The following is a 26,311-nucleotide window of genomic DNA, read 5'->3' as shown; positions in this document are numbered from 1 at the left end:
TTTCTACAAGCCCAAGATATCACCGAGAAATCTTGGATGGCATCGGTGTGTGCGCCCGTATTCGATTGCTTGGTTCATGCGCGCAACACCACTCCCACATGTTATGGTGTGTACACACACACACACACACACACAAGCACCAACTTGTATAACTGCTTCAGTCATCAACAAGCCCTCGTTTATTCCCGATCAGTCCTCCGATCTAATTTGTCGCAAGTCATCTCTACCATTTCGCCCGACAAGGCTAGGTATCTGAACTTGACTTTGAGATCGGCACGATCCCCGTTCAGGACCGCCCAGAATTCGACTGAATAGAGTGGGCCCCGTTGAATGTCTTGAAGTACCGCTTCAATAGCTTCCAAGTTGTCGATGTAATGACTTCTACAGCACCAGCCCCAGAAGTTGTGGACAAGGTGGCAATATACGGTAGGCCTTGGGTTCCCACGGTGATCGAACGTCGTGTGTCCCATAATGAGTACACTGGAGCTAATTGGGTATTCCGTGATGACAATTTCGTGTCTCCCGTCAGTTGATTTATAACTGCCAGTGTATTCCGAGAGAGATGGCTGTCTCAGTAGTGATAAGGTGGCCGCCATCGTGACGAAGGCGAATTGAAGAGTTGACAGATAGGAGATGTCGATTGAGAAAATTCAAAATTGGATATAATTGGAGATATTGGCTATTATCCTGAGACAGCGGCTCACTAACTGTGCATTATCCACAGTATTTCTATAAATGTCTGTCTCTACACCTGGCGGACTTGCTCTTATGGATTGCAAACAATATGGAACCTGGGAATAGGAAGAAAGAGTGTTTGCCATGGGCGGTAAGCCCCAGGGAGGCGGCGACTACCTTGCGTTGGAAGGATTCCATGATTGCAGGACGACGCCACCTTTGCCAACCGCAGAAGATGTCCATTGTCCACTCTTGTTCAAGAAAATTGATCAAACTTGTGACGGTAGTCAATGATGACGTTCAACAAGCAGAAATTAGGACGCGTGGCGGGTAGCAAGCTGGGTTGATTCACCTGCCTACGGTAAGGTAGATAAGTAAGGTGGTTAAGAATCATATGGCGAGGCATCAGATAAAGCAACAACAGTTTTGTTCAGACATGCGAACATCCTTTGCTGTTTTCCCCATAATCCAAGAGCTTGAGAGCCCATTTGCGAGAAAAGTTCCGTAATGGGAACAACAAAGGTTGGCCCCTACTGATGCAAGTAGGTTCAATGCGTAGCTATACACCTCAAAGATTGATCGTGCTAGGCATAGAATGGTTCACAACCAATCTCCAAGGGAAGTATTGATTCTTGCCATCATCAACCATTAAAGGATCAGTCCCACTCATTGGAGAGACTCTTCCCTCCAGCGCGAACAACATCCCCGGCAGCCTGCGCAAAGACGATCCACTTCGCTACCCCGCCGTCCGGCGTGACATTCGCCCACTTATGCTTCGTCCCCTCTGCGTGACCGAATCGCCGGCCCTCACGACCTGCTTCTCCCCGGAGTCGAGGTGCAGCTCCACCACGCCTTCTAGCATATACACCACGTCAAACGTCATGGTCCTGTGCATCGGCCACTCCTCGCCAGGGTTGAGGACCGTGACGAGTGCCGAGGTGCCCTTGTCTGGTGCGATGACGCGCGAGCTCAGGAACAGGGACTGCGTGCGATCGATCTTGTACTGTTCAATGTCTGCCTCGCTGGAGAGGTCGAGTGGTGTGTTGTGGGTGGAGGCGAGGACTTGAATTGAGCCCGAGGGGACTTGGTGCGATTCTCGGGTCCCTGAGGCGTGGGAGAAGATGGCTTTTCCGGCTGCGTCATGGGTTGTGATGTGGTGGGACATGGTATACGTGAGTGAGGTGGTTGATGCACAAGACGGGACTTCGTTTTACCTGGAGTTTAAAGAGCTCGGAACGGCACTTATCCATATACGAATATGGCAACACAACATGGGATATACGGCATTGGCGTTGTTTCCCAGTCAGTGAAAGTTGGCAAAGTTGTCCCCGGAACCCAAAATTTGTCAGCTCAGACCAGTCGGGATTTGTGGTCCTTCGAAGCAGACGGTCCTCAATGTCTGTATTTGGCAATTTTGACACGAAGCGGGATTTGGAAACACGTCACGCTAGAATCTCCAGCGACGATCGTCCAGCACCATGGCCCACGGGGCTGAAGCTGCGACTGCTAGAGAAAACTTTTATCTTAGAACGTAAGAGAGTGACATTTGCTGCTGGCTTGCTGCTCGGAGTTCCATGGAGGTGATGATAGGATCAAGAGGCGTATCATGAGTTAGGTGGTTAAGGAATATGAATTCCTGAAGACCCGCATGCTTTCTTCATAACGTTGAAAGGAGAATAAAACACTGCAAAGTTGTTGTACTTGAATAATCACAGCATGGGACCTACGAAGGCCCCCCTCGTGAACTCTCAAGTTCTTAATTGCAAGACCTCGGGACATGTGCTGGACACTGGTTGTCGTTCCCTGCGCGCATACCTTATGAGGACGGTGGTCGAAGACGCCTGCGCCGATGGATTGACGAGAAATTCTGACTGAAGGCTGGAAATGAATTGAATAGCATCAAAGTGTTTCTAGCATACAAGACCGTCATCAACGAATCTAACAAGCCAGATAGCCCCCGTCAACATTCCAGTGTGCTGCATTGACTGTAAGTTTACGCTAATCAAGTCATTATCAGTCTTTATCTTACCTCCTGTCACGTATGAGGCATCTTCACTCAAGAGAAAGCAGATGACCTTTGCGATCTCATCAGGTTGGCCCATCCGGCGAAGCAAAGTATCCTTGGAAAGCGTGTCCGAGTCAAAGAGTCCCAATGCCTCGCCGTCTCGAAAGATTTTGGTATCGACCGGCCCGCTGATTCCAGCCTTAGGTTAAGACTCACAAAGCTCTCATAGCACTTGAGGAGTTCACTCACGGCAGTATCGTGTTGATCCGGATGCCATCCTTGGCGTATTCCCCAGCGGCTGATTCTGTCAACCCAATGACGCCGAACTTGCTTGTTGCGTACGCGGCGCTGTGCGGTAGACCTCTCCGGCCGGAGGTGCTTGACACATTGACGATTGCTCCTCCTGGCTTTGGTAACAGCGGTAGTTGAGCTCGCATGCAGTTGAGAACCCCGTTGAGATTGACGCCTATGGTCCTGTCCCAGTCTTCTTGTGCCTGCGAAGCTAAGACGTCAGCGAACACCGATCACGACAGATACGAGCTCTGGAGAGGAGGGGCTGATTCTCACGATTGTCTCAATGATTGTAGATCCCGTCCCGCCAGCGACTCCAGCAACGTTGGCAGCCCCATCGAGTCTGCCAAACTTGGCGAAAGACTCTTGGATCCAGGACTTCACCTCATGATCTTGGCGGACGTCGACTTTGGAAGCTAGGACTTTGGCCCCAGCTTTCTCGCCTTTTCTCAATTGTCAGTAGCTGGTTCATCTTCGCGTTTCAGCTGAAGTGGTATGGCACAGAGGACCTCACACTCTCTGACGGTCTCATCTAAACCCGCTGCATTCACGTCGCTGACCGCGAGAGCAGCAGCGCCTCTTTGCGCTAGTATTATTGCAGTAGATCGACCTATACCCTAGAAATTTGTATGAATCAGCTATCGCACTGGGAAATCATAACTGGAGCACCAATTGACAACACTGGGTTAGTTCGGGAAGCTTTACCGATGCGGCACCGGTGACGCAGAACACCTTACGCGCGAACATGACGAATCCGAGGTTTGCCTAATCGGCGCATGCACAGCGAAACACTCGAGATGAGACACAAACTCGCGGTCTTTTTGCCGTAATATTCTTGCGTATCGAAAGGCATCTTAAGGCTCGTTGGAGTAGCCGTTATCCAAGCAACACCCTGGTTGTGTTGGTCGATAATTGCGCCGTATTCAGCCTGCCGTCTCACTGCGGACTGATATTCGGCCTAACTTTCGAATGCCGGCCAAGACAGGACATCAACCACACATTACTGAAGCTGAAAGTCCATTTGAATTGCATCAGTTCTGACTTTGAAGTGATTTAAAAGTTGCAACAACAGACAAACACCTCTAACGCCACACCGTAGTGTCTTGCAAACTGATTCTTAGAACCGCCGCGATTTCAATTACACGAAAACCACTTCTACCTCACTCAGTAGCAGCAATCCGAGACTCTAACAAAGACTTTTCGCTTTCTCAGATTCATAGTTTTGCAAAGATGGCAAGACAATTGGATGGAAAAGTGGCGTTGGTCACAGGCTCCTCATCTGGCAGTGAGTCCCGCCTCTATGTAGCAGGGTAGCAACAACACATGTTGACGATCGTGACTTCTGCAGTCGGAAGAGCAATCGCCATCCAGCTTGCGTCTCTCGGAGTCAAAATTGTTTCCTTTGATCTTCACGACCTGCCAAACTCCAAAGGCTACGAAGAAGACATCGACAAGACGACAGCAGAGGTGATTTCCGCCGCGGGAGGCGAGGCCATCTTCTTCCCGGGTGACATCACAGACACCAAAGTCGTCGAGGATGTTTTCAAGAAGTCAAACGAGGTGAGCTAGGAACTTTCCCAGATCTGCAGCCCTCATTCCCTCTAGGTCCCAACTAACTCAAGTTTGCAGAAGCTCGGCCGCCTCGACATACTCATCAACTGCGCAGGGTACTGGGCCCCATTCCACCTCTTCGCAGACGAATCCGACCAGCTATGGGAACGAATGTCGGCCGTGAACACCCTCGGCACCGCAAAAATGTGCCGTCTTGCCATCCGCCAGTTCCTCCAGCAAGACCTCGACCCTGCATGGGGCAGCCGCGGACGCATCGTCAACATCTCGTCCTGCGCGGGCGTCGTCGGGTTTCCGGGAGAGGTGGCCTACTCCGCGACAAAAGCTGCGGTCAACCACATGACGAGAGCTGGTGCTTTGGACCATGCCAAGGACTACATCAACATCAACTGCGTAGCGCCGGGCGTCGTGGCGACGGGGCTGGCGAGGGGGAATCTTGAGGATGCTGGGATACACGAGCTGATGAAGAAGGCGACGCCGTGGCCTCGATTAGGGACGGCGGGTGATATTGCTGATGTTGTAGTGTTTTTATGCGGGCCGGAGTCGAAGTGGATGACGGGTCAGGTTCTTGCTGTTGATGGCGGCATGACGATTGGCGTGGCACCCGGTAGTTGAGATCCCCCGTTGGTGAACTATTGAAATAAAACTCACGTCGTTTTAAGCTGATGTCGAGATAGCTGGTAAATAATAGCATGGGTGGGTTTCCACGATTCGGTGCTTATATTAGTGTGCGCTACCAAGGATAGACTGGGGAAGTGATGTAAAAGGTGATTTTGAGAGCCATCATCCGCTTCGCAGGCTTGAATGGGCCTCGAAATGAGCCTGGGTAAGTCATAGGTGAATTACCACGCGATTGCTTCGCTCTTCGGGAGTCACGAAAGTCGCTAGAGACATGTTGCGACCGTAAGTTCGATGGATTTGGGATTTAACCATGTCTAAGTCTAACCCGGCCTTGTATCTGAATCTCCAAAGCACATCTTTAGATGACCGCTTCACTCATACCGAACACGGTTGACAAGAGTGCCAATCTCAGAAATCTCAATCCTCATGTCATCTCCGTCATGGAGTGTGATGGGCGGGTCTCTCATCACGCCAATACCAGGACCAGTGCCCGTCATGATGATTGTGCCCTTCTCCAAAGTTGTACCCTGTGACAGAAACGAAATCATCTGTGGGATGGTAAAGATCATCTCCCTTTTCATCAAGTCAGCATTCAACTGTAACGCCCGCTCGTATCAGTGCAAGGAGTACTGAAAACTCACTTCGTGTTGGAGTCTTGGACGACCTGATCGTTGTAGATGGCTTGAATCTGTAGAGAATGGGGGTCTTTAATGGCGGATTTTGCAACCAGGACAGGCCCTATGGGACAAGATCCATCCAGACCTATGTGAAATGTCAGCATCCGAATCCTGAAGTGAGCGACTTGCCCTTCATGAATGTCCCATTCGCAGACTCTTCACAACTCACCTTTCGAAAAAGACCACTGGCTGTTCTTGAACTGCTGCTTCCGGGCGCTGACGTCGTTGCTACAAGTATACCCAAGCACGTATTCCATAGCCTCTTCCTCTGGGATATCACGGCCAGACTTTGAGAGAACCAGAGAAAGCTCGGCCTCGTAGTCGCTCGACCCGTCCTGAGAAATCTTGGGGATGTTGATCGTGGATGGGTGCGGGCCAGTCAAAGCTGTCCTCGGCTTGATGAAGAGGACGGGGACCTCGGGGATGGGCATATTGGCTTCCTTGGCGTGGTCGCGGTAGTTGAGTCCCATGCATCGGATGATTGGGACTTGGTCGGCGGTGACGGGTGATAGAAGCTAGAGGTCGTTTACAATCTTCTCAGTAAACATGCAAACCAAGTAACCACAGATGGTAAGATATAGCGGAACTTACGTGTTCAATGTGCAAGACATCTTCTGTGACACGCCCATCAAATACATCTCCAACTACGACGTTGGCTTTGACCTTCTGGCCTTCCAGTGTCGCTAGTCCCACATCAGGATACTGGCTGGCGTCGATCTGGCCTAGGTGTATCTCATTGTCTTCTTCAGCGACGAAGCGCACCAAGTGTGTCCACGAAGGGCTCATCTTGTATCGTGGTGTTATGATAGGTCGTGATTGTGAGGCTCTGGCTTGAAGCTGTGAATGGCTACGAAGACTGGTACTCGAATGAAGAAGGTTTATGGTGACATGAACTGATTCCCGGAATTCAAAATGCGCAAAGTACACAGCCTATGTCCCATGTCACAACCTATTTCTCGTTGGTTCGTATTAGACCGGTACGTGGGATTGAGACAGATTTGCATAGAATCAGTCCGTCCGTTGCACTGCAGCCCAAACTAGTTCAGCATTTGACCGGAAACACAGGGTTTATTCCTTTCCACAGGGTAATTCTACTGTGAAAGACTGAAGGGCGCACACAATTGCATACTGTACTCGGTCGACTTGGAGTAGAAATACGTCAAGCCAGCCTAGCCCGGCGGCAGTCACGCCTTGTGAAAAGAATCTCAAGCAACCTTATCACGACTTCGAAGAAAATCGATTCCAGAATTCAACGCTGACTGCCTTGGAGGCTTAAATCTATCCTCGATCTGACAAGGGGTATCACGCACTCATTACAATAAGGTAGACATGAAGAAGCTCAGCTCCGGGTCACCCTCCGGAAATCCGGCAAACTCATCCGAAGCATTGAGACCGGGAATCCCTAATCCATCTGTAGTACCCTCCGCGCCATCTTGCTGCCCGTCAACAAACCAGTTGGCCTGGGCGGTTGAAGCGTTACGCGGCGACATTGGTGTGGGCACGTCTTGGCCTTGGTGTCCCGGCCCTACGGATGTGAACAAAGAGTTCTGGTCCAGCTCAGGCCCCATCATAAGGCCAAAGTTCTGCAATGAACTCGTTCCGTTGAAGGCGGAGGTATGATGTCCAGCGTGTTGATATGATGCGCAGCCTAGCATGTGAGTCGCTTCAATCGCCGCAATCTCTGCCTTTTTCTGTGCTAGCCGTTCCTCCAACGAATCAAGATTTTGTAAGAGACTTTCAGGCGTTCCCCAAAAGTCGGTATATTTCTGACATACTGCACGGAGCTCCTTGATCTTCATCTCCGATGCCTCGTTACACGTCGACGGTGCAAACACTTTGCGGAGGACCTGTAATGAGGCGGCGAGCCATACCGTGCTCGCCAAGAATGGGTTCGTCCATTGTATGTGTGTTTCTGAAGAGCGGCTGACGATGGAATGGATGTCGTCTGATGCCTCGAGACAGTTCCGGAGGCCTTCTGAGTTGGACAGCCTCTCCTTTTCATCCTTGGATGACGATGTCCACCCAAATGAAGGAGGACTTTCTGTTTCTGAGAAAATTGTGCCTAGTAAGATCTCGTTAAATGCGAAATGGTGGTAGATCATGAATCGTGCTAGCTGGATCATGAGGTAGATTGCGTGCTGTGAAGCATTCGAACGTCTCTCGGATGGCAGCTGAGGGCAATCGCTGCTCGACGAAGTACCCGTGGACTTGAAGTCCAGTTGAGCCCCTTGGTATGTGAGTGATCTTGGTAGTAGCGCGACAGTCTGCTTGAGAGCTCCGATGAGAACGGGTAGCTGTTGCCCATCTTCTGCCGACTGCCTTTTGCGGAATGATCCGTGGAGATACTGCTTGAGAGGCCGAGAATCGGCTCCCGGTGCGGGACTGAGGTCCGAAAGCACACTGTGAAGATTGCCGCGAGCCAGAACCTGAGCGTTACGCATGATAGAATTGAGAACGATGAACCACGCGACATCGCTGGTGTTCCCAGACTTGCTCAGCTTCTTCGCCCGCTCCAATGGAGCAGGATCAAGCGGACAGCTCGGTTGGTACATGTTTTGAAACCACATCACGTCTGGCACCGGGAGGTGATTCTCGTTCATGCCTACGCTCTGGTCAATCGCGGTGGGCAATCTGTGCACCGTCGAGGCGAATATGTCCATCTGCCAGATGGCCCACCAGCTGCGGCGCCTCTCCTCCATCGCCGACCATTGAGCGACGCCAGACGTTCCTGGCTGAGGTCTGGCTTGCGTGATGCTGTCAACAAGATGAAGTCGTTGCTCGTAGGCGATTCTGACGCAGTTGCCCAGCATTCGCCATGCGCGACCGCGGACGCCTCTTGTGAGCTCATAGAAGGTGCATAATATGAGAGCCTGGAGGATGCAAAGTGGCGGGGGCTTGTCGTCGTATTCTTCGATTGCCTCGTTGACGAAACCCATTGCCGATTTGTGTAGTTGCTCATGGCTTGGGCCGCTGTAGGCTTCCATTGTTGGCGGAGACTCTGCATCGGGAGCTGTGGCGAAACGAGCTGAGAAGGAGAACATTGATGCCAATAGCGCCTTGAGGTGAAGTGCATTCTTGATTCCCTGGACCTTGTCTCCGAATGAAGGTTGATGGAAGAGTGAGAATGCAGTCATGTTGTCGAAATATGCGTCGGTCCTGAAGTAGATGTTAGTGACCAGGCGAAGCCGCCTACATCAATTAGTGAAAGCCTGATCCTCTCACAATGTTTGCAGCGATGCGATTGACAAGTCTAGCGACTCGCATACCTGCTGCAATGTGTTTTGAGCGCCGGCAAGTTGCAAGAAGAAGCCGCGACGGTTCGGCGAGGGGACACTTGAAGGGGGCGTCAAGTTTACGTCGTGAGATGGATGGACAAGGGCGGACAAGCTGATGGCGCGAACGAAGCGCGTATCGGAAATGTACGAAGAATCCGAGTGAAGACTGGCCAAGTCATCGTGGTCTGTAAGCCCCGTAGAAAGGAAGTCAAGGAGTTGTGGTTCAACAGCGGGCAGTGATCTCGAGCAGACTTCCGGTCTCACGGAGAGGGCGTCGTCCTCCGCCTCGACATGCTGTTCTTCGTCAACATGAGCGAGACTGCTGCTTAATCGCCGCCGCTTACGATGTCGTGAGCCTTGGTAGTTCGCTGTCAGCCGGCTCAGACATGGAGCTCAATTTACAGTGCTAGTGCGGTACCTGTCTTTGGGCCTGGTTTTAGTCGCGTTGATGGATAATCGCACGCCTGGGAATTCCTCTCGCAGAGTGTACAGCTTGGTAAAAGACGATCACTGGTATTGTTAGACCACACGGATACTTGCAGGTGAGCGCTGGAAGAGAGTAAAAGCTAAAGTATGAAATGACCCACCATTTCGCTTTCCTCCTGAATTCCCAATCAGGGAAGTGTCAGTCAATTGTGGTGCTGTAAACATGGGCGAAGAGACAGACGATCTCTCTCACCTCTTGCATGATTTGCAAGCAAGATCTGATATCTCGCCCTCCTGAGTGACGCCCTCCTGAGTACGGCTCGGAGATGGCACTCCCGCATCTCTATCACCATCAGATACCATGGTCAAGTAGGTCACTTAAGGCCAAGCAACTGTGTAGGAAGTCAAGATCGTGTGCATTCAACCAGTCTGGAAGGGGGTCCGCAGGGGACGCGATCTTGTTTGGTGCTTTTGCGGCACCTATGGTGGGTCAGCCAGTTTCACAAAGCCCCCCAATAAGTGCTGCAAAATGACGTGGAAAGCTCCGCTGCCACTCATACCGGCTGGGGCCGCGGCTGGACCGGGTTGCGGGGAACAAGACCCCATAGTTGTCCGGATCCTGGCCCCAAAGCCAAGCCCGTTCTGGCATCTGGCATCTTGCAAATCCGGGGAAAGCTGCTAGACGTTGGGGGGGCAGCTCAACGGCCAAGGGCCAAGGACCATTCCTGATCTCACGCTATAACGAATAAGAATATGGCAAGACATGTTGGTTGGTAGATGAGAAACGCGGGATTCCCGTAGGAGCCGGTTCCCCGCCCCCGGACTGATTCTCTCACAGTATGTACCCCGCCGGACAAATTTCGTTCAGGAACACCATGCCTTTGACAGATGGAGATTCGTCCGGGTCCAATCAGTGTAAGAGCATTGCTAACAAGGTTGTAGATGTTAACTTCACGGGTGCTGGTCGACACCAGAGGTGTAGGGTAGTATGGATGGGCGTGTACAAAAGCAATGGAGGCTACTCGTTCCAATGACGAAGTAGCTTAGTAGATATCTTGAAATTGATTGAGATGTGGCAACTTGCAATTATAACTCTCATTTTCGGCGTCTTGCTGCATAAGACTTTGCAGATAGGAAAACGAGATCCGCGGATGCCACCTGGACCACCTACACTGCCAGTCCTCGGAAACTCTCATCAGATCCCCAGAACAGGGCTTTACAAGCAGTGAGTAAACCTGTATCCTATTTCAGTCAGATATTATTACTTCATGGGACGCGTGAGCTGAGAATATTCAACGGTCTAGGTTGCGAGAATGGGCACTTCAATACGGATCAATTTTCTCCTTGAAAGTTGGACCATCCTCGATCATCGTCCTGTGTGACCGTGAGGCTGTCCATAAGCTTCTCGTAGAGAAAGGCAGCATTTACTCCGATCGACCTCCTAGTTATGTGGGGAGATTACTCACACACGGTGACCACCTCGCTCTCGAGCAGATGGACACCACATGGCGGTCTAAACGCAAGGTGATTTCGCACAACTTCTCTCCAAAGAGGCTTGACGAGCAACACTTTCGAGTTCAAGAGGCAGAGTAAGCTACCAACAGACATCAGACTCTCTTTTCTGAGTTATCTTTTCATGGTTGCTAACATGTTTGTGAAAGGGCCACGGTTTTAATGACTCGCCTTCTAGACAAACCTGAGGGGTTCTTCAACGAGATCCGTAGGTACACTGCTTCAGTGGTAACATCCATCACATACGGCTTTAGAGCACCCGATATGAATTCTTTCTGGGGACATGTAAGCTGTTTCAATCAATGCAGTGACGCTTAGCTTGGCCCCCTTTCGTGGTGAAATCCGAGCTAAAATACAGATCTAGGGAGTCTACGATGTAATGGCAAAGGTGAGATCAAGTTTGCATGGCACACAGGCAGAAATCAGTGTACTAACGTGAACCCTCATAGTGGACAGCATCGATGGAGCCTGGAGCCGCCCCTCCGGTAGACGTCTTCACCTTCCTGCGATACATCCCCTCCTCAATGGCCTTCTGGAAACGCCGCGCACTCGACGCCGGTAAGACAATGGACGCGACCTGGTCCAAAGCACGTCGACTCGTCGAAGAGCGTCGCACGCGCGGAGAGAGACGAAACTGCATCATCGACGGCCTGCTTGACGAGTACGAAGAGAAGGGTTGGCCCGAACAGATCAGCCAGCACGCCTTTACCAATCTCATGGGGGAAATCATCGAGGGTGGTGCCGACACCACTGCCGCGCAACTTTTGACTCTGGTCCTCGCTTTTGCGCTGCATCCTGATGTCCAGAGGAAAGCACAGGTTGAGATTGATGAGGCTTGTGGGAGTGGTCGGTCTCCTCGCTGGGATGACTTTTCGGAGCTACCTTATGTGAACTGCATCGTTAAGGAGGGTATGCGCTGGCGTCCGGTGTAAGTCTTCTCGCCACTTTGTCATCTCTCGTGGAAGCATTTATAGAACTAATCATACGGAAACATCCAGTGCTGTCACTGCCCTTCCGCACAAAGTTCGCCAAGGTTCGTTCATGATACCGGACACCTCATTTTCCAACCAACAGTAGTACTAACGAGAACGTGTCTAAAGATGATGAATACAATGGCATGTTGATCCCAAAAGACTCAACAATCTTCATACCCACCTGGGCCCTCCATCACACCGAAGAAAACTACCCCGACGCAGAGCGATTCGATCCGGACAGGTACCTCAAGCACCCCAAGCTAGCCAACGACTACGCAGGCAGCCCGGAGTGGGAGAACAGAGACCACTACAACTACGGCGCCGGCCGCCGCATCTGTCCCGGCATCCACCTCGCGGAGCGCAACATGTGGCGTATCGCCTCCAAGCTTCTTTGGGCCTTCGAGTTTGCTGAGCCAGTGGACCCTGTCACAGGCAAGGTTGTGCTTTTGGATCCGCATGCGTATAATCCTGGGATTTTGCAGGCGCCTTTGGAGTTTCATGTTCGGATTACACCGAGGAGTCAGTCTCATATTGAGACGATCCGACGGGAGTTCAAGGAGGCTGAGGCGTTATTGGCTCAGTATGACTGACTTGATCATAAGAGACTTAAATTGGCGGTTAGGCCTGTTGGCTCCGACGATGCCAGTGTGACTTCTAGACTTAGCAAAGGATACGGGTAACAAGCCATGCTGTAGAGGAATGACAAATGTGAACTGCCATTCCTCTACCTTGCCGCCAGTCGATCTAGATATCGTTTCGCTCCACTACTGTATGTTGGTCTAATCAGCGCTTTTGCACTCCCCTGCGCCTCTTTCATCTTCAAACGAAATGTCAGCAAGAAGTACACTCTTATAAAAGGGTCAATGACTACATGTACGGGAGTCTTCGATCCCAAAAATTCAAGGTGCTCGCGAAAGCTCCCCAAAAGCAGCGGCTGCAATAACCGGGAATGATTATGGGACCTTTCGTAGCCATCGTGAGGATTGAGTAGCAACTTCCAGCCACCCGGTTCCAATTTCTGTCACCACTTCCGCTTCCCTATCTACATTTGATTCATTGCAGGATAAGCTTTGACACGTAAGTGGACAGCCAAGACATAAGAAGGTTGAAAGCTGCAAGTGGCCAAACCGCAGGATGCTCATGTCGCACATGTTGGAAAAGAGCGAGTTTCACCAGCTGATCGAAGTCAATCCAGGCCACAACGACCACCAGAAAACTCGTGGAGAAAAGATTGTGGTCTTCTGATGAGACACTAGAATCCAGAGAATACGGGGAGCAATGTATAAGTAGATCTGACAAGTCTAACTCAAGTATGTCTATGGCACTAAAACTCCATCATGCATCAACACGAAGCAGTACGGTCTTCATCACCAGCAGGAGCTTCTGGAAACACGAGTCCAAGTCAGCAGATACCTCACTCTGTCTCCAAGCCACAAAGCGATCCGGTCGAACTAGAACAACACCCGACTCCTCAACCCCCTGAACGCGCTCCCACTCATAGTAAACGTCCTCCCAATCCTGGCGGAAACCAATGGAATAGACCCTGATCTCGCAACCCAGCTTCGCCGAAACCGCAGCAGCCGCTTCGCGCCAAAGACTTCCGCCGGGACCGGTGAAGATGGTAAAGCCACCTTTGCCAGCCAAATCAATGGTTGAAACGGGCTCCTTCGGTACCGCCCTATTTAGCCATACATGAGGAATTCGTCGGCCAGGATAAGTACCAGGACCGTAATACGTAACAGGATCCTCAGCTTCCTGCGCTGAAGGCGCATACGGCCCATCTTCATCCTCCGCATAGATCGCCGGCCCTGAGTAAACCTGGTTCATCTCAACGCCAAGCCCATGAAACTCGTGCGCCGTCCGGCCAATAGCCTCGCGGAACGCGCGACGCTTCTCCCGCCCCTCTCTCGTCGTGTACGAGAGCTGCGCAAAGACAGCGGCGCGTTCTTCCGCCGTCTTCTCCAGCATGCCCAGGGACTGCCACACGGCGTAGTGGTCTCGGAAGGCTTCGTTGGCGCGGGCAACGATCCCGAGACCGACGGGCTGCCGTTCGACGCTGTAGGTTTCAAGGAGGGCGGCACCGGCATGGCCCTTTTCGACGTGGGCGATTTTCCAGGCTAGGTTGAAGGCGTCTTGAATTCAGGTGTTTGAGCCGAGGCCGTTCATCGGGGGGTGGCGGTGGACTGCGTCGCCGAGGCAGAATCTGATTTCTCGTTAGCTTTGTGCCATGGCGATGGATGTACGAGGATGAAAGGTCCGTCGGGGGCTTACTTACATGTTCCCCTCTGAGTATCTCTCGGCAACAATATCGTTGACGAACCACTTCGAGACAGAAAGGACCTCGACTTCAGTATCGTCCCCGATGAATTCTTTGACCCGCTTCTTGTACGCCTCTTCAGTCACCTCAGCCGACGGGTCAAAGTCCTTGTCCGGAAACAGGATGAACATCCACTCGAACCACGGCTTCACCATCCTCGCGATGCCCATCCAGCCGAAGCTGGGATGGTCTACCCCGGGCTGCATCAACCAGTGCAAGTTGCCCTTTCGGTGGTCCATTAGATGAGAGAGGTCGGCCTTGACGAGAACGTTGATGGCCAGGCCTCCGCCAGGCTTTGCTACCAGAGGTAGTTGGAGTGTCTTTGCGACGAGACTTCGAGCACCGTCTGCGCCAAAGATGTATTTTGTCCGTATGGAGTAGTGGGTCTTGGAAACCATGTCCCAGACGGTGGCTAAGTACCTCCCTTCGGGAGAAGATTCCCTGCTCCAGGTTACGAGCTTGGTGTTGAATCTCACGACAAAGCCGTGGTGTGCTGCGTATCGAACCAAGATCGGTTCTAATGCGGTTTGTGGTATGTCGACGGGGTTGCAGGGGCTCGCGAGTTCGTAGTCACCCTAAAGTGAAGTGAGCTTCTGAGATCTTTGCCTGGTACGAACCTGAGCGTGAAGTGTTGAATAGTTACCTTTCTTCTGGGGTCACTTCCCCATGAAGGGATACGCGCAAACTCCTCACCCGCCATGCTATAACACCAACGCGTGTGTTGCATGCAATGACCCTGTGTCGCAATCGCTTGAAGCTCTCTGTCCAAACCAATATCACGGAGACACTCTGAAGACATGTCAAAAAGTTTTCGTGGTGAACATCGGAAAGAAGCGGTCAGAGACCAGCGGAAGCTAGAACATACCCAGAGCTGCCATGTTTGTGATATGAGCTCGCGGTGTATCTGCGGTCGAGGGGCTTGCGCTGATCATGATTCCCTTGAGTCCTAGGTCAAGATACATATCAGCCTAAGGTAGCTCCCATCGAGAACCAATCGCACTCAGAACGAACCGTATGATGCGAGGAAACAAGCCAGTGAGGCCCCGGCAGGACCTGCGCCGATGATGAGCATGTCAGTCTCGAGAGCTGCGGAATCACTGCTGCCCTCATGAGATTGAGTATCTGCCTTTGGAGGCACCGGCACCGGACCATGGCTCCCACTGGCCGTCGTTGATGCGACGGTCTCCGAAATCGTCATCTTTAGAGACCCCGAATGATTTTCAATTGCGACTGTTGTTTAGGAGCTTGCCGCCGAAGAAATGTTCTCACGAATAGATGACAACGATCGAATTTCGTCATATACGAAAGAAGAACCCGGCCGGTTATCTCGCAGCATCAAAGCGTCGTAAATCCGAATGAAACGATGCATGGTGAGTATTTCCGTTCCGCGGACAGATGTGACGGGCTATTATTCTTTGGCTTGATTGCGTTGCGTCGGGGTAATTTTCTCCAAGACAAGAGGGAGTCGGGCACGGTCTTTGACGATGCTGCTCCGGTCTACCTCGGATAAACACTATGGCAGTGCAAACATTTTTATCAGAAAGCATGATAAAACTCGAATAGCTCAGACTTGTAGCCAAAATGCCAAGATTCAAGTTTTCAAGTGTTCCTTTACCTCCAAGTGTATATCGTGTCAATATCCGACCAGGAACAAGTTATTCCCACCTCCAAAGACCCAACCAAGCTTCAACTACCTTACAACAGCAAAGATGACCGCTCCACCCCGCAAAATCAACCTCGTGCGAATAGCACACATAAACTATAGTTACCACAATCTTGAAAGAGCCGAAGCCTTCTTCCGCGACTTTGGCTTCGTAGAGGCCTCTCGCGAGGGCACTCGCGTATACTACCGGGGCTACGGGCCCGAACCCTTCGTCCTCTGCGCCGAAGCCGGTGCCAAAGACGGCTTCGGCGGCGCGGCCTTTGTCGTTGACTCCGAGGAGGATCTTGAATATGCGTCCAAGACGCTCCCCGGGGCTTCGGAGCCGTACGAGTTGAGCAAGGCTCCTGGTGGAGGCCGGTGCGTGACGTTCGAGGGCGGTGTTGATAAGTTTCCCTTTCACCTTGTTTTCGGGCAGGTGATTCGTGAGAAGGCGACGGCTTTTCCGGAGCGAGACTTCAATTTCGTATGTATAGACGTGCTTCTGCTGTCATCCTTGTCTTGTGATGGTGTAGCAAGATGTCTGACTACAATGACAGCCGACTGAGAAGCACAGAGAGGCGGGCACATTTCAGCGGTTTGATAAAGGTAAGTCGAGATCTCAACGTGTTTTTGGTCAATTCAACTTACAAGTCTATTGGTCCGGCACCGGTGCACAAACTGGGACACTTTGGCGCGTGCGTGACGGATTTTCAGCAAACGTACGACTTCTTCACGACTCGGTTCAACTTCATCCCCAGCGACGTAAGTCAAACACACTCCCTGACTTGATCTCCTCGTATCATTCTGGTACCGGAGGAAAAGTAACTCACGATAGAGTGCAGCTCGTGCACGACGAAACCGGACGCAACGTCACAGTCTTCCTACGGCTTGACCGCGGCGAAGAACTCGTAGACCACCACTGCTTCTTCTTCTTTGAGGGCCCAAAGTTCCATGTCCATCACGCCTCCTTTGAGACCCACGACTCGGATCTGCAGTTCCTCGGCCATGACTGGCTTCGCGAGCGGGGGTATGAGAATTGCTGGGGCGTTGGGCGACATGTCATGGGGAGTCAAATCTTTGATTATTGGTGAGTTTACTTCCTCTTTGCCATTTCCGAGGGGAGTTCGGGCATGCTTGGGTGGCATTACTTCCGTCCGGCTTACAAAAGTATTTACCTAGGTTCGACCCTAGCAAGTTCATCTTTGAGCACTACGTCGACGGTGATCAAATGAATAGTTCTCATCCGCCGAATCATTCCAAGGCGTCTCCTGATAGCCTTCACATCTGGGGTAAGTGTCCCTTCTCATAGAAGAGGTTTAACTGATTTCGATCTAACTTAACGATTTGACGCAGGGCCTGATCTCCCGGAGGGATTCTTACTTTGAGATTTCTGGGGCCGGGTAAGATTTGGACATTCAAGTGGAAGAGAAGACTTAGAAGATAATTACTTCTGTAGAGTACACCATGTTCTAGACACAAGAGTTGTCGTGAAGTTCACTGTACAGCCTTCACTAGAATATGCTCTAACAACCACTATTTAAAACCGGATTCATGGTATCGTACAAACAGACGCTTCGCCCAAATTAGCGAGGTTTGACACTTTAGAGTCATGAGTGAAGCTAATTTCTCAATTGTAAATATTTTGAAGAACGTATAATTGCCTACATATCTCTTACCATGCTGGCACGCTCAAGACAGCTTCTCAAGCGACAGGAGCACGGAATCAGGAAAAGTATTCCCGCAACATGCCTCATTACCAGCTCTCGTGATTCTGGTCGGCTATGTATGCGAAAAAGCTATTGAATTCTGTACCCGAAATATTCCGCTAAGTAGCTGCCCAAGGTCTCAAAACGTCGGACGGACTGATTTGGTGACTGCACTGTTGAAGATAATCATACCGAATCGCGGGGTAAGCCCAGATGCCAACTCCAAGAGCTCTCCCCCGCACTCATTGAATGTTGGAATCTACCGTCCGAATGAGCAGCCGATGCGAAATATCTGAGAATGTGAGGGCTTTAATATGTGAAGCAGGCCGTGATGTACATGGCAGGGCTCGTCTTGCGGCAGAAAAGCTCTCGTCGACGTTGAACCCCATCTACCTAACACTTAAAACTTTTGAGCCAGAATGTCGTGCCCGTTGTTCTTCGTAGTTGCCCGTGTCGTCGGGTCAGATGGCTCCTTGGAGAAAGTAAGAAGCCTGCAACCTATCGCGTTAAACTCTCAAAGCCTCCAAGGCACTCTCACGCACCTACTCTACACACGGCTAACCCCCTCAGTGGAAAGAAAGACTCGTAGCCCTCTGCGCCGTCTCCGCAACCGAACCCTTGGGAAACAGCTACTACTGGGGCCACGACCTCTCCGCCTCCTCCCCAGACACCCTCTGGGGCCTCGAAGGCTACACCCACCCGGCGGGCTTCTTCCTCGGCCATACCTCGACCGACGTCTTCAAGCGCGAGATGCGCCTCGCGGACGAGCAGAAGCTGCTAAAGACCGTTCAAGGCATCGGCAGCCCGGACTATGATCTGCATCACTATGACCTCGCCGGCGGCTGGTTGAAGCAGGAAGATGACCCCGGGAAGGATTCTCGTGATAGCGCGGTTGCTGTTTTGCATTTTTGGGCGGTGGAGGAGGGGGGAAGGGAGGAGGTTGTGAGGAGTTTGGAGGGGTTTGGGAAAGCGCAGAGGGGGAGGGAGGTTGGGGAGGGAGAGTTGCAGAGTTGTGCTGTTTTGAGAGAGGTTATGGATAGGAGTTTGGCGACATTGTGGTTACGGTATGTGAGTTTGTTACGAACGGCCCATCTGGGTAGTAGTTGCTCCTGGACTGGGTTGTTTTCGCTTTTCCTCTCGCTCCTACCTTATCATACTACACCGGGACATATGTTGCAAATCGCTAACACCTATTTTTCTTCTCGCCACATGTAGTGCAAAGACTCAGGAGCACCTCAAGTCTCATTTGGAGACACAAGAGTACAAGGCTTTGCTCGCAACTTTGCAGCCGTTGACCGTCCGGACAGAGACGCACCTATCGCAAGTCTTTAATGGACATATTGATCAGCCACCGACAGGGACTGAGGCGTGAAAAGGGTCAAGTCAACCAGCATTCTACTCTATGATCACTCGCCGACCCTGGGTTGTAGGGTGTTGGAGAACCGCAGTAAACTCATAGTGTGATAGTGGAGTTGCCATTAATAAACATTATGGGGTATCAATTATCTTTCATTTTTCTTAAGCACCAAAGTCGATTCCTCATGAACTTGGCTTCGGCTGGGGCTTAGCATAAGTCGCAGGATGCCCGTGCTTCTTGCCGTAATTCCTAATTTGCCTCAACATATCGGGCAAAATAAAGATCCAGACCAAGGATGAGAGGCAGATACCCAGCGTGTCGACAACCCAGTTGTTGCGCAGGGAACCACCGAGACCGCTCCACCGCATCAAGCTGCCCAGCCACGCCACCGTTACAAAGTAATCCCCACGCTCGAGTCCCTTAATGGCAGCCCTAGCGACCTCGTCGGGCGACTGGACGGGGTCGAGCTCCTCGAGCTGGTGTGTGATCTGGGGCTTGGTCAAGTTCTCCTTCTCCAGGCCGGGGCTCGTGATGGTCCCGGGGAACACGACGTGGACCTTGACGTTTTGTGGGTAGAGCTCAACTTCCTGCGAGAGGGTGTCGGCCAGGCCGCGGATGGCCCACTTGGAGCCGGCGTAGGGGGCGTACCCGGCGACGGTGAAGAAGGCGACGACGCTGGTGGTCATGATGAGGTGGCGCGGCTCGGCCTCGACGGGGGCCTCGGGGGCGAGCCAGACGCGGAGGATGGCGTGAGCCATCTCGGCGGTGCCGTAAAAGTTGACGTCCATGTTCCTGCGGGTCTCGGAGAAGGGCACCTCGGTAAAGAAGCCGGTGGAGGCCATGCCGGCGATGCACCAGACGACGTCCGGGCTGCGGCCGCCGTTCCAGGCGGTGGCCTCGGCGAGGAGGGGCGTGGCGTAGTCCTCCTTTGTGATGTCGGCGGTGATGTAGGTGAAGCGCTGGGTGGACGGGTTCTTGGCGGCGGATTTGCACTCGGCGACGAGCTCTTGGAGGCGGGCGGCGTTGCGGGCGATGAGGATGAGGTTTGCGCCCTTTGCGGCGAGTTGGAGGGCGACGCTGCGGCCCATGCCCTCGGAGGCGCCGGTCAAGAGGACGGTCTGGGGAAGAGTGCGGGTGAGTATGCGTATGTGAATAAAAGGGGGGATTCAAGGAATTGAGCGTACCTTGCCATCAACGGGCATGTGATTCTTCCAGTTGAACAGACCCATTGCGGATGCGAGAAGGGCTGCTGCGAGGGCGGGCAGGGCGATCCAGAGAGCTTGCGACGCGTATCCCATACCTCTCGAGTTGGGAGAGAAGATGGCCGAGGGCGATTGGAAAAGGGGAGAGAGGGAGCCGTCGTGACTTTATGTTCCGGCTTTGTCGGTGATGAATTGCTCGAGACGCGCGAGGCGTTGATGTTGGAGTAGCTCCCGTGCTCCCTCCCCTGAGGTATTCATTCGTAGACACGGTCCAGTAAGGTGCGTGGGTGTGCGCAGCCATTAGGATCCAGGTCCCTGTCGTTCCTGGTGGGGTAAATTGTACCTTCAAGTGGCTGCTGACGGCGTTCGTCTAGTGGAATGGTATGACAGGTTGGCCAGCTTGGGTTAGCCCTCCTGATTTCAATCTTGATTTACAGCAGTGCTGACACTTCGAAAGCTTGTTGAATTCAATACGATTTTCACCAATTGTACATTCCGCTCAATACCAAAGGTACCCATCTCAAACGGCTCTGTCAACTGAGCATGCTGACCCAGCTTGCCAGCTTGCGCCGCTAAGAAAGTACATTGTGTAACTGTGAAGTAGTCTTAGATCCTTCATATCTCGTGCAACCAGCTTGTATTCGAATTCAATTTTGGTCGGGGATTATCATGTATCCTCGAGCTTTGAGAAAAATCAAAGTCCAATTTTTTCCATTGACGAGAGCAAATGATGTGCTTGAGACGGTGATAGTTGGGTGATATGTTGCTGACTTACATCGATTTGACCGTGGGACGGCCAAGTGTGGACCCCACCGTTAGGTTGAGGCTCAAACCCAATGAGAAACATCCCTGCCGATGCATCTCCACTAAAAAGTTCTGCGCTCGACGGTGCAAGAACATTTTTCGTAGCCGTCAAAGTGCGGCAAAGAGATCCCGCCCCATCCAACGCCCGATTCTCATCACCGAAATCGACTTTCGCTCCAACCCTTCCACCCTACGCTTCGACCCCAGATCTGTTCAGTCAAATCGATCGGCCACGATGGCGAAGAAGAGAAAGGCCTCTGGCCAAAATGAGCGCACTGGCCCCAAGGACTTCGACCCCGCCGATGCCCGCCTGGGCCCCATCACCAGCTACGAAGATGTCGCCGATTCAGAAGACGAGTACTTCCTGAACCGCGACAAGATTATGTTCGACGAGGGCCCTAAATCCAAGAGGAGAAGGAAGGCCGACGAGGAGGACAAGTTCCTGGAACACTCGGACGAAGAAATCCTGGACCTCGACGACGGCGACGATTCCGACCAAGAGACCAAGAAGCCCTCCCGGAAGTCCGAGAAGGGTAAGGCTGCTGCGGCCGAGGAGGAGGTTGAGGAAGAAGGCGAAGGGGCAGAGAATGAGAACGACCCGAATTGGTGGGGTTCCTCAAAGAAGGAATACTACAATGCCGACCAAATCGAGACCGAGGCCGATGCGCTCGAGGAAGAGGCCGAGGCCAAGCGCCTCCAGCAGAAGAAGCTGGCTAAGATGTCCGAGGAGGATTTTCTGTTCGACGAGGGCGAATGGCTGGCAGCCGCCGAGGAGGACGAAGAGGACCAGGACGTTGTCACAGAGGTTCTCAAGGACGTCGAGATCACGGACGACATGGGTCCCGAGCAGCGCACAAAGATCCTCCAGAGCAGATACCCCGAGTTCGAGCACTTGGTGAACGAGTTCCAGACCCTGCAACCGCAACTGGCCATCCTGCAGAAAGACGCCCACGGCAAGTCGAGCCAATCGCTCGAGGCCGTAAAGTACTGGATCCTCGGCTGCTACGTCGCCGCACTGGCAAGTTACTTTGCCATCCTCACATCCCCGGCACGCGACGGTTCAACAGCCCAAAAGACGCTCGATCCCGCCGAACTCCGCGATCACGACGTCATGGAGACGCTGCTGGAGTGCCGCGACGCGTGGCAGCAGGTCAAGAACGCTGCGCCAGTACGGCCCGACGACTCGATGGAGGTATCCTCCGCCGATGAGGACATCAGCGCCGCCCCCGCCGGCGATGCAGACGAAGATGCCTTCGCCGCGGCGAAAGAGGAGATCAGGAGACAGCGGAGACTCGAGAAGGCGGCCAAGTCCAAGAACAAGCAGGCGCAGAAGAAGGCCGCCGCCGTCGAGGAATCGCTCGCCGACCTCGACGACCTACTCAAGCAGTCTAAGAAGAGCAGCAAGAAGACCAAGAAGGCTGCCAAGGCTACGGAGGAGGGCGACAACTCCGACTTTGGCGAGGAGGAGGTCCTCGACGCCCGGACGGCCGCGGACAAGGCCGCCCGCAAGAAGAGTCTGCGCTTCTACACCTCGCAAATCGTCCAAAAGGCCAACAAGCGCGCCGACGCCGGCGCCGCGGCCGGTGGCGACGCGGATATCCCCTACCGCGAGCGTCTCCGCGACCGCCAGGCCCGCCTCAACCGCGAAGCCGAATCCCGCGGTCAGAAATTCGGTGCCGACCTCGGCGACGGCGACAGCGACGACGACAACGAGGGCAAGACGGCGGCGGCGCTGCGCGAGGAAGGGGACGACGAGTACTACGACATGGTGGCCGCCTCCTCCAAGAAGAAGAAGGCGGACAAGGCGGCGTACAGTGCGGCGCTGGCGGCGGCCAGCAAGGCGGACCGCATCGTGGAGCAGGAGATTGTCGGCGAGGACGGCAAGCGCAAGATCACGTACGCGATCGAGAAGAACAAGGGCCTGACGCCGAAGCGCAAGAAGGAGAACCGCAACCCGCGCGTCAAGAAGAGGATGAAGTACGAGGAGAAGCAGAAGAAGCTGAGGAGCATGAAGGCCGTGTACAAGGGAGGCGAGCCCAAGGGCGGCTACGGTGGTGAGATGTCGGGTATCACGACGGGCATTGTCAGGGCGAGGAAATTGTAGAGTTACGTTGTCGTCGGTGCCTTCACGTAATACAATTGAATTTCAAAAGTTTATAAACTTGAAGCGTTTCTTTCTGACGATGTGCTTTCAATTGGGTAGACTACCACTCTGCACCGATATGTGGTTATGAGTGGTTCAATGTGAGGGAGGGAGACTGGCACTGTAAGTGAGATTGATTTGTTAGCTGGGGTAAATTGCAGGGTCCCGAAGCTCGAGAAAGCTGGCCCCACCAAATTCCATTCCATGTGGCCAGCACAGCTTCAACATCCAAGCTCAAGCTTCCAACCGCAAATCTACAATCGCCACCCAAAAGGCAGGCGCGAGACCAGCGCAGAAGCCTCACGAATATAGAAACATAATAGAAGGAGAATTCCGCATACGAAGAAATCTCAATGAATCCGAGGACCCATCGATAACGACCCCATTCGAAACCGTCCTCGAAAGATCACCGCCACCACCACCACCAAAATGGCGACCCCCGATCTCTCAACCCTCACCTCCTCCGCCCAAGTCTTCTCGTCGACCTACACCCTCCCGCAGATCCGCGGCATACATAGAGCCCTCCATGTCGAAATTGACGAAAAGGCGAGCCGCCTGCGCACTCAGGTCGGCAGCTCTTACCGCGACCTCCTCGGCACTGCCGACACAATCGTCCAGATGCGCAAGGACAACGACGCCGTGCAGAACGTCCTCGGCGGTATGGGCGGGCGCTGCGGTCGCGGGGTAGTCGGGAAGAAGGTGACGGGCCTGGGCGGGTTCGAGCGGAGCGCGAGGGAGCTGGGCGGCAGCGGCAACGGCGCCGGCGGTGGGGCTATCGGCGTGGTTGCCAGGGCGAGGCTGCTCGAGGCCTGCGGGCTCGTCGTTGGACGGGTGCTCCGGGGCTCTGGGGCCGCTGGTGTCGGGAGCCAGGATCTGAGCAAGGGTGACAGGGTCGTGCTCGCCAGCAAGGTGCTGGTACTGAGCAGGCTTTTGGTGAAGAGCCTAGAGGCGGAGAAGGGGGCTCTGCTTCTGGAGAGTGACGTCGGACACACAGTCGAGACCGCGAAGAAGAGCCTGGGCGGGCTGAGGAGGAGACTTTTGCGGAATATCGAAACCCTGCTGGAGCGGACGGGCGAGTCCGTCAAGCAGCAGGACGTCCTCAAGGCGCTCTGCGCGTACAGCCTGGCCACCAGCTCCGGCGCACGCGACGTCGTCAACCACTTCCTGCGCGTTCGCGGAGCCGCCATGGCGTTGGCCTTCGACGTCGAAGACACCAAGGAGCGGCAGAGGAGCACGGCGGACGTGCTCAAGAGCCTGACGCTGTACACCAAGACGCTGCTCGACGTGCAGGCCCTGGTGCCCTTCAAGCTATCCGACGCGCTATCGAACCTCAAAAAGAGCCCTTTACTGGCGGACGCGACGCTCAAGACGCTCGAGTGCCTCCGCCTCGACGTCTACGAGCGGTGGTGCGGCGAGGAGATCCAGTTCTTCACGCCCTTTGTGCGGCACGACGACCTCGACGGCCCGCAGGCGCGGGACATGCTCTTCAGCTGGGCGAAGCGTGGCGGCGAGGTCCTCGTCGACGGGCTCACGAAGACGATGGAGCGGATGACGGAGTTTAGGGCCATCACGGAGCTGCGGACGAGCGTGCTGCAGCTCTGGATCCGCGAGGGCGGCAAGGCGCGCGGGTTCGATCCCTCCGAGATGCTCGACGAGCTGCGCGGCGCCGTCAACGGGCACATGCTCCGCGTCGTCGAGACCAAAGTCAATAAGCTCCACCTCGTCGGATCCGAGGTGTCGGCGACGCTGGACTCGTGGCAGGACGGCGTGACGGACGGAGGGGTCGATTTGTGGAACGTGCGCGGGTTCGATATCGACCTGATCCACGGCGCCGACCATTTCCTCCAGGAGCTCGTCGCGCGGCTGCACGGCCGCAATGACGCCGTGTCCAAGGCCGTCAGCGGGTTTCAGTCGTGGCGGCACATCATCGACGAGGTGGGCGAGGTGGTGGAGCAGCTCAAGCGGCAGCGGTGGGACAACGACATTGACGAGATTGAGGACGAGGAGACGATCGAGGCGAGGCAGCAGCTGCTCAGCAGAGAGGACCCGCGGACGCTGCACGAGAAGCTCGACGCGACGCTGGTCAAGGCCTTTGCGGACCTGGACGGGAAGCTGGCGGGTCTCTGGCGGTCTAGGGAGGCTGCGCAGAACAGCGGCAAGGTGGCCATGTACCTCCTCCGCATCCTGCGCGACGTGCGCGAGGGTCTGCCGAAGCTCGACGCCGTTAAGCGGTTCGGGTTGGAGGTTGTCCCGTCGCTGCACGAACGGTTGTCCATTACCGTGGCCGCGCAGCCATTAGAAACATTCAAGGCCAGGGCGCTCACGCAAAAGACTGTTGTCGGGCGGCCGCTGTGGGAGGGCAGTCCCGAGCTGCCTACGCAGCCTTCGCCTAGGGTGTTCCAGTTCCTGCGGGACGTGTCGACGGAGATGGGCGATGCGGGTATGGATCTCTGGAGCGCGGTGGCCGTGGGCGTGATTAAGCGGCATCTCGGGACGCAGCTGGGCGAGATGTGGCTCGAGGCCTTGGACGCGCACCTGGCGGAGGATGGCACCGGGAACAGCTCTGATGCGAAGCCTGACGATGGTGGCAAGGACTCGGTAGAGGAGAATGGTGATGACAAGGAGGTCGAGGCATCTGAAGCAGAGAAGCCGGAGGTTCCTTCAGGCGAGGAAAAGCCAGGAGACGCAAACGGAGAAGACGAAGACGAAAAGAAGGAAGAGAAATCAGAACAGGAACCAGAGACCACCGAACCCGCAGCAAAGGCACCGGCAAAGGTGGACGACGGCCTCGCCCAACAGCGTCGCGATCTCCTCATCCAATGGCTCTACGACGTGTCCTTCCTCCGCTGCTACCTCGATGCCCCCGCGGCAAGCCAAAACAACAACCTCGCGAGCCTGGAGGACAAGATCTTGAAACGCACGGGCTTGGACGGCGACGGGGCGCGCCAGCGGATAAGCAAGTCGTCGCAGGAGTACCACAAGAAGACGAACCTGCTTTTCGGTCTCTTGTGAAGTTGAGAATTTGTATATAGATACCCCCCACGAGTAGATCATGGATGAAATTCCCATCATATGCCGAGTCTAAAAGTGGTCCATGACACGATGAAGACGTTGT

At 53.8% G+C, this 26,311-nt stretch overlaps 13 protein-coding genes across 13 annotated transcripts; 6 read left to right on the top strand and 7 right to left on the bottom strand.

Annotated features, from left to right (window-relative positions):
• Nucleotides 1–179: 179 nt before the first annotated feature.
• Nucleotides 180–596, bottom strand: CTAM01_05691 (uncharacterized protein; the record flags this gene model as incomplete). Its single annotated transcript, XM_060521721.1, has 1 exon — nt 180–596. The coding sequence occupies one exon, from the start codon at nt 594–596 to the stop codon at nt 180–182; it is 417 nt and encodes a 138-aa protein (XP_060383935.1).
• Nucleotides 597–1,411: 815 nt separating this feature from the next.
• CTAM01_05690 (cupin domain-containing protein) lies at nt 1,412–1,840 on the bottom strand (the record flags this gene model as incomplete). The annotated part of the gene is made up of 1 exon (XM_060521720.1): nt 1,412–1,840. One exon carries the CDS (start codon nt 1,838–1,840, stop codon nt 1,412–1,414), a length of 429 nt encoding a protein of 142 aa, XP_060383934.1.
• A 773-nt stretch (nt 1,841–2,613) lies between these two features.
• Nucleotides 2,614–3,718, bottom strand: CTAM01_05689 (3-oxoacyl-(acyl-carrier-protein) reductase; the record flags this gene model as incomplete). The annotated part of the gene is made up of 6 exons (XM_060521719.1): nt 2,614–2,651; nt 2,705–2,868; nt 2,930–3,174; nt 3,248–3,414; nt 3,486–3,588; nt 3,677–3,718. 6 exons carry the CDS (start codon nt 3,716–3,718, stop codon nt 2,614–2,616), a joined length of 759 nt encoding a protein of 252 aa, XP_060383933.1.
• Nucleotides 3,719–4,201: 483 nt separating this feature from the next.
• CTAM01_05688 (uncharacterized protein) lies at nt 4,202–5,155 on the top strand (the record flags this gene model as incomplete). Its single annotated transcript, XM_060521718.1, has 3 exons — nt 4,202–4,256; nt 4,320–4,531; nt 4,601–5,155. The coding sequence occupies 3 exons, from the start codon at nt 4,202–4,204 to the stop codon at nt 5,153–5,155; spliced, it is 822 nt and encodes a 273-aa protein (XP_060383932.1).
• A 377-nt stretch (nt 5,156–5,532) lies between these two features.
• CTAM01_05687 (fumarylacetoacetate hydrolase domain-containing protein 2A) lies at nt 5,533–6,624 on the bottom strand (the record flags this gene model as incomplete). The annotated part of the gene is made up of 4 exons (XM_060521717.1): nt 5,533–5,734; nt 5,803–5,923; nt 6,008–6,353; nt 6,430–6,624. 4 exons carry the CDS (start codon nt 6,622–6,624, stop codon nt 5,533–5,535), a joined length of 864 nt encoding a protein of 287 aa, XP_060383931.1.
• Nucleotides 6,625–7,151: 527 nt separating this feature from the next.
• CTAM01_05686 (uncharacterized protein) lies at nt 7,152–10,145 on the bottom strand (the record flags this gene model as incomplete). The annotated part of the gene is made up of 3 exons (XM_060521716.1): nt 7,152–8,994; nt 9,061–9,505; nt 10,100–10,145. 3 exons carry the CDS (start codon nt 10,143–10,145, stop codon nt 7,152–7,154), a joined length of 2,334 nt encoding a protein of 777 aa, XP_060383930.1.
• Nucleotides 10,146–10,414: 269 nt separating this feature from the next.
• On the top strand, nt 10,415–12,615 carry CTAM01_05685 (cytochrome P450 2D18; the record flags this gene model as incomplete). Its single annotated transcript, XM_060521715.1, has 7 exons — nt 10,415–10,454; nt 10,822–11,128; nt 11,201–11,336; nt 11,416–11,439; nt 11,501–11,979; nt 12,050–12,084; nt 12,152–12,615. 7 exons carry the CDS (start codon nt 10,415–10,417, stop codon nt 12,613–12,615), a joined length of 1,485 nt encoding a protein of 494 aa, XP_060383929.1.
• Nucleotides 12,616–13,360: 745 nt separating this feature from the next.
• CTAM01_05684 (2,4-dichlorophenol 6-monooxygenase) lies at nt 13,361–15,540 on the bottom strand (the record flags this gene model as incomplete). Its single annotated transcript, XM_060521714.1, has 6 exons — nt 13,361–14,116; nt 14,210–14,228; nt 14,301–14,917; nt 14,986–15,131; nt 15,208–15,288; nt 15,354–15,540. The coding sequence occupies 6 exons, from the start codon at nt 15,538–15,540 to the stop codon at nt 13,361–13,363; spliced, it is 1,806 nt and encodes a 601-aa protein (XP_060383928.1).
• A 511-nt stretch (nt 15,541–16,051) lies between these two features.
• On the top strand, nt 16,052–17,369 carry CTAM01_05683 (glyoxalase; the record flags this gene model as incomplete). Its single annotated transcript, XM_060521713.1, has 5 exons — nt 16,052–16,362; nt 16,542–16,746; nt 16,827–17,071; nt 17,164–17,273; nt 17,338–17,369. 5 exons carry the CDS (start codon nt 16,052–16,054, stop codon nt 17,367–17,369), a joined length of 903 nt encoding a protein of 300 aa, XP_060383927.1.
• A 740-nt stretch (nt 17,370–18,109) lies between these two features.
• CTAM01_05682 (uncharacterized protein) lies at nt 18,110–19,062 on the top strand (the record flags this gene model as incomplete). The annotated part of the gene is made up of 3 exons (XM_060521712.1): nt 18,110–18,172; nt 18,261–18,754; nt 18,906–19,062. 3 exons carry the CDS (start codon nt 18,110–18,112, stop codon nt 19,060–19,062), a joined length of 714 nt encoding a protein of 237 aa, XP_060383926.1.
• A 167-nt stretch (nt 19,063–19,229) lies between these two features.
• On the bottom strand, nt 19,230–20,345 carry CTAM01_05681 (short-chain dehydrogenase; the record flags this gene model as incomplete). Its single annotated transcript, XM_060521711.1, has 2 exons — nt 19,230–20,165; nt 20,232–20,345. The coding sequence occupies 2 exons, from the start codon at nt 20,343–20,345 to the stop codon at nt 19,230–19,232; spliced, it is 1,050 nt and encodes a 349-aa protein (XP_060383925.1).
• A 943-nt stretch (nt 20,346–21,288) lies between these two features.
• Nucleotides 21,289–23,157, top strand: CTAM01_05680 (Sas10 domain-containing protein; the record flags this gene model as incomplete). Its single annotated transcript, XM_060521710.1, has 1 exon — nt 21,289–23,157. The coding sequence occupies one exon, from the start codon at nt 21,289–21,291 to the stop codon at nt 23,155–23,157; it is 1,869 nt and encodes a 622-aa protein (XP_060383924.1).
• Nucleotides 23,158–23,625: 468 nt separating this feature from the next.
• CTAM01_05679 (uncharacterized protein) lies at nt 23,626–26,208 on the top strand (the record flags this gene model as incomplete). Its single annotated transcript, XM_060521709.1, has 1 exon — nt 23,626–26,208. The coding sequence occupies one exon, from the start codon at nt 23,626–23,628 to the stop codon at nt 26,206–26,208; it is 2,583 nt and encodes an 860-aa protein (XP_060383923.1).
• Between the last annotated feature and the right edge of the window lie 103 nt (nt 26,209–26,311).

This window comes from Colletotrichum tamarilloi, assembly GCF_030869305.1.
Source record: "Colletotrichum tamarilloi strain Tom-12 chromosome Unknown Scaffold_14.1, whole genome shotgun sequence".
NCBI classification, from domain to species: domain Eukaryota; kingdom Fungi; phylum Ascomycota; class Sordariomycetes; order Glomerellales; family Glomerellaceae; genus Colletotrichum; species Colletotrichum tamarilloi.
This window is presented reverse-complemented; position numbering and strand designations above follow the sequence as displayed.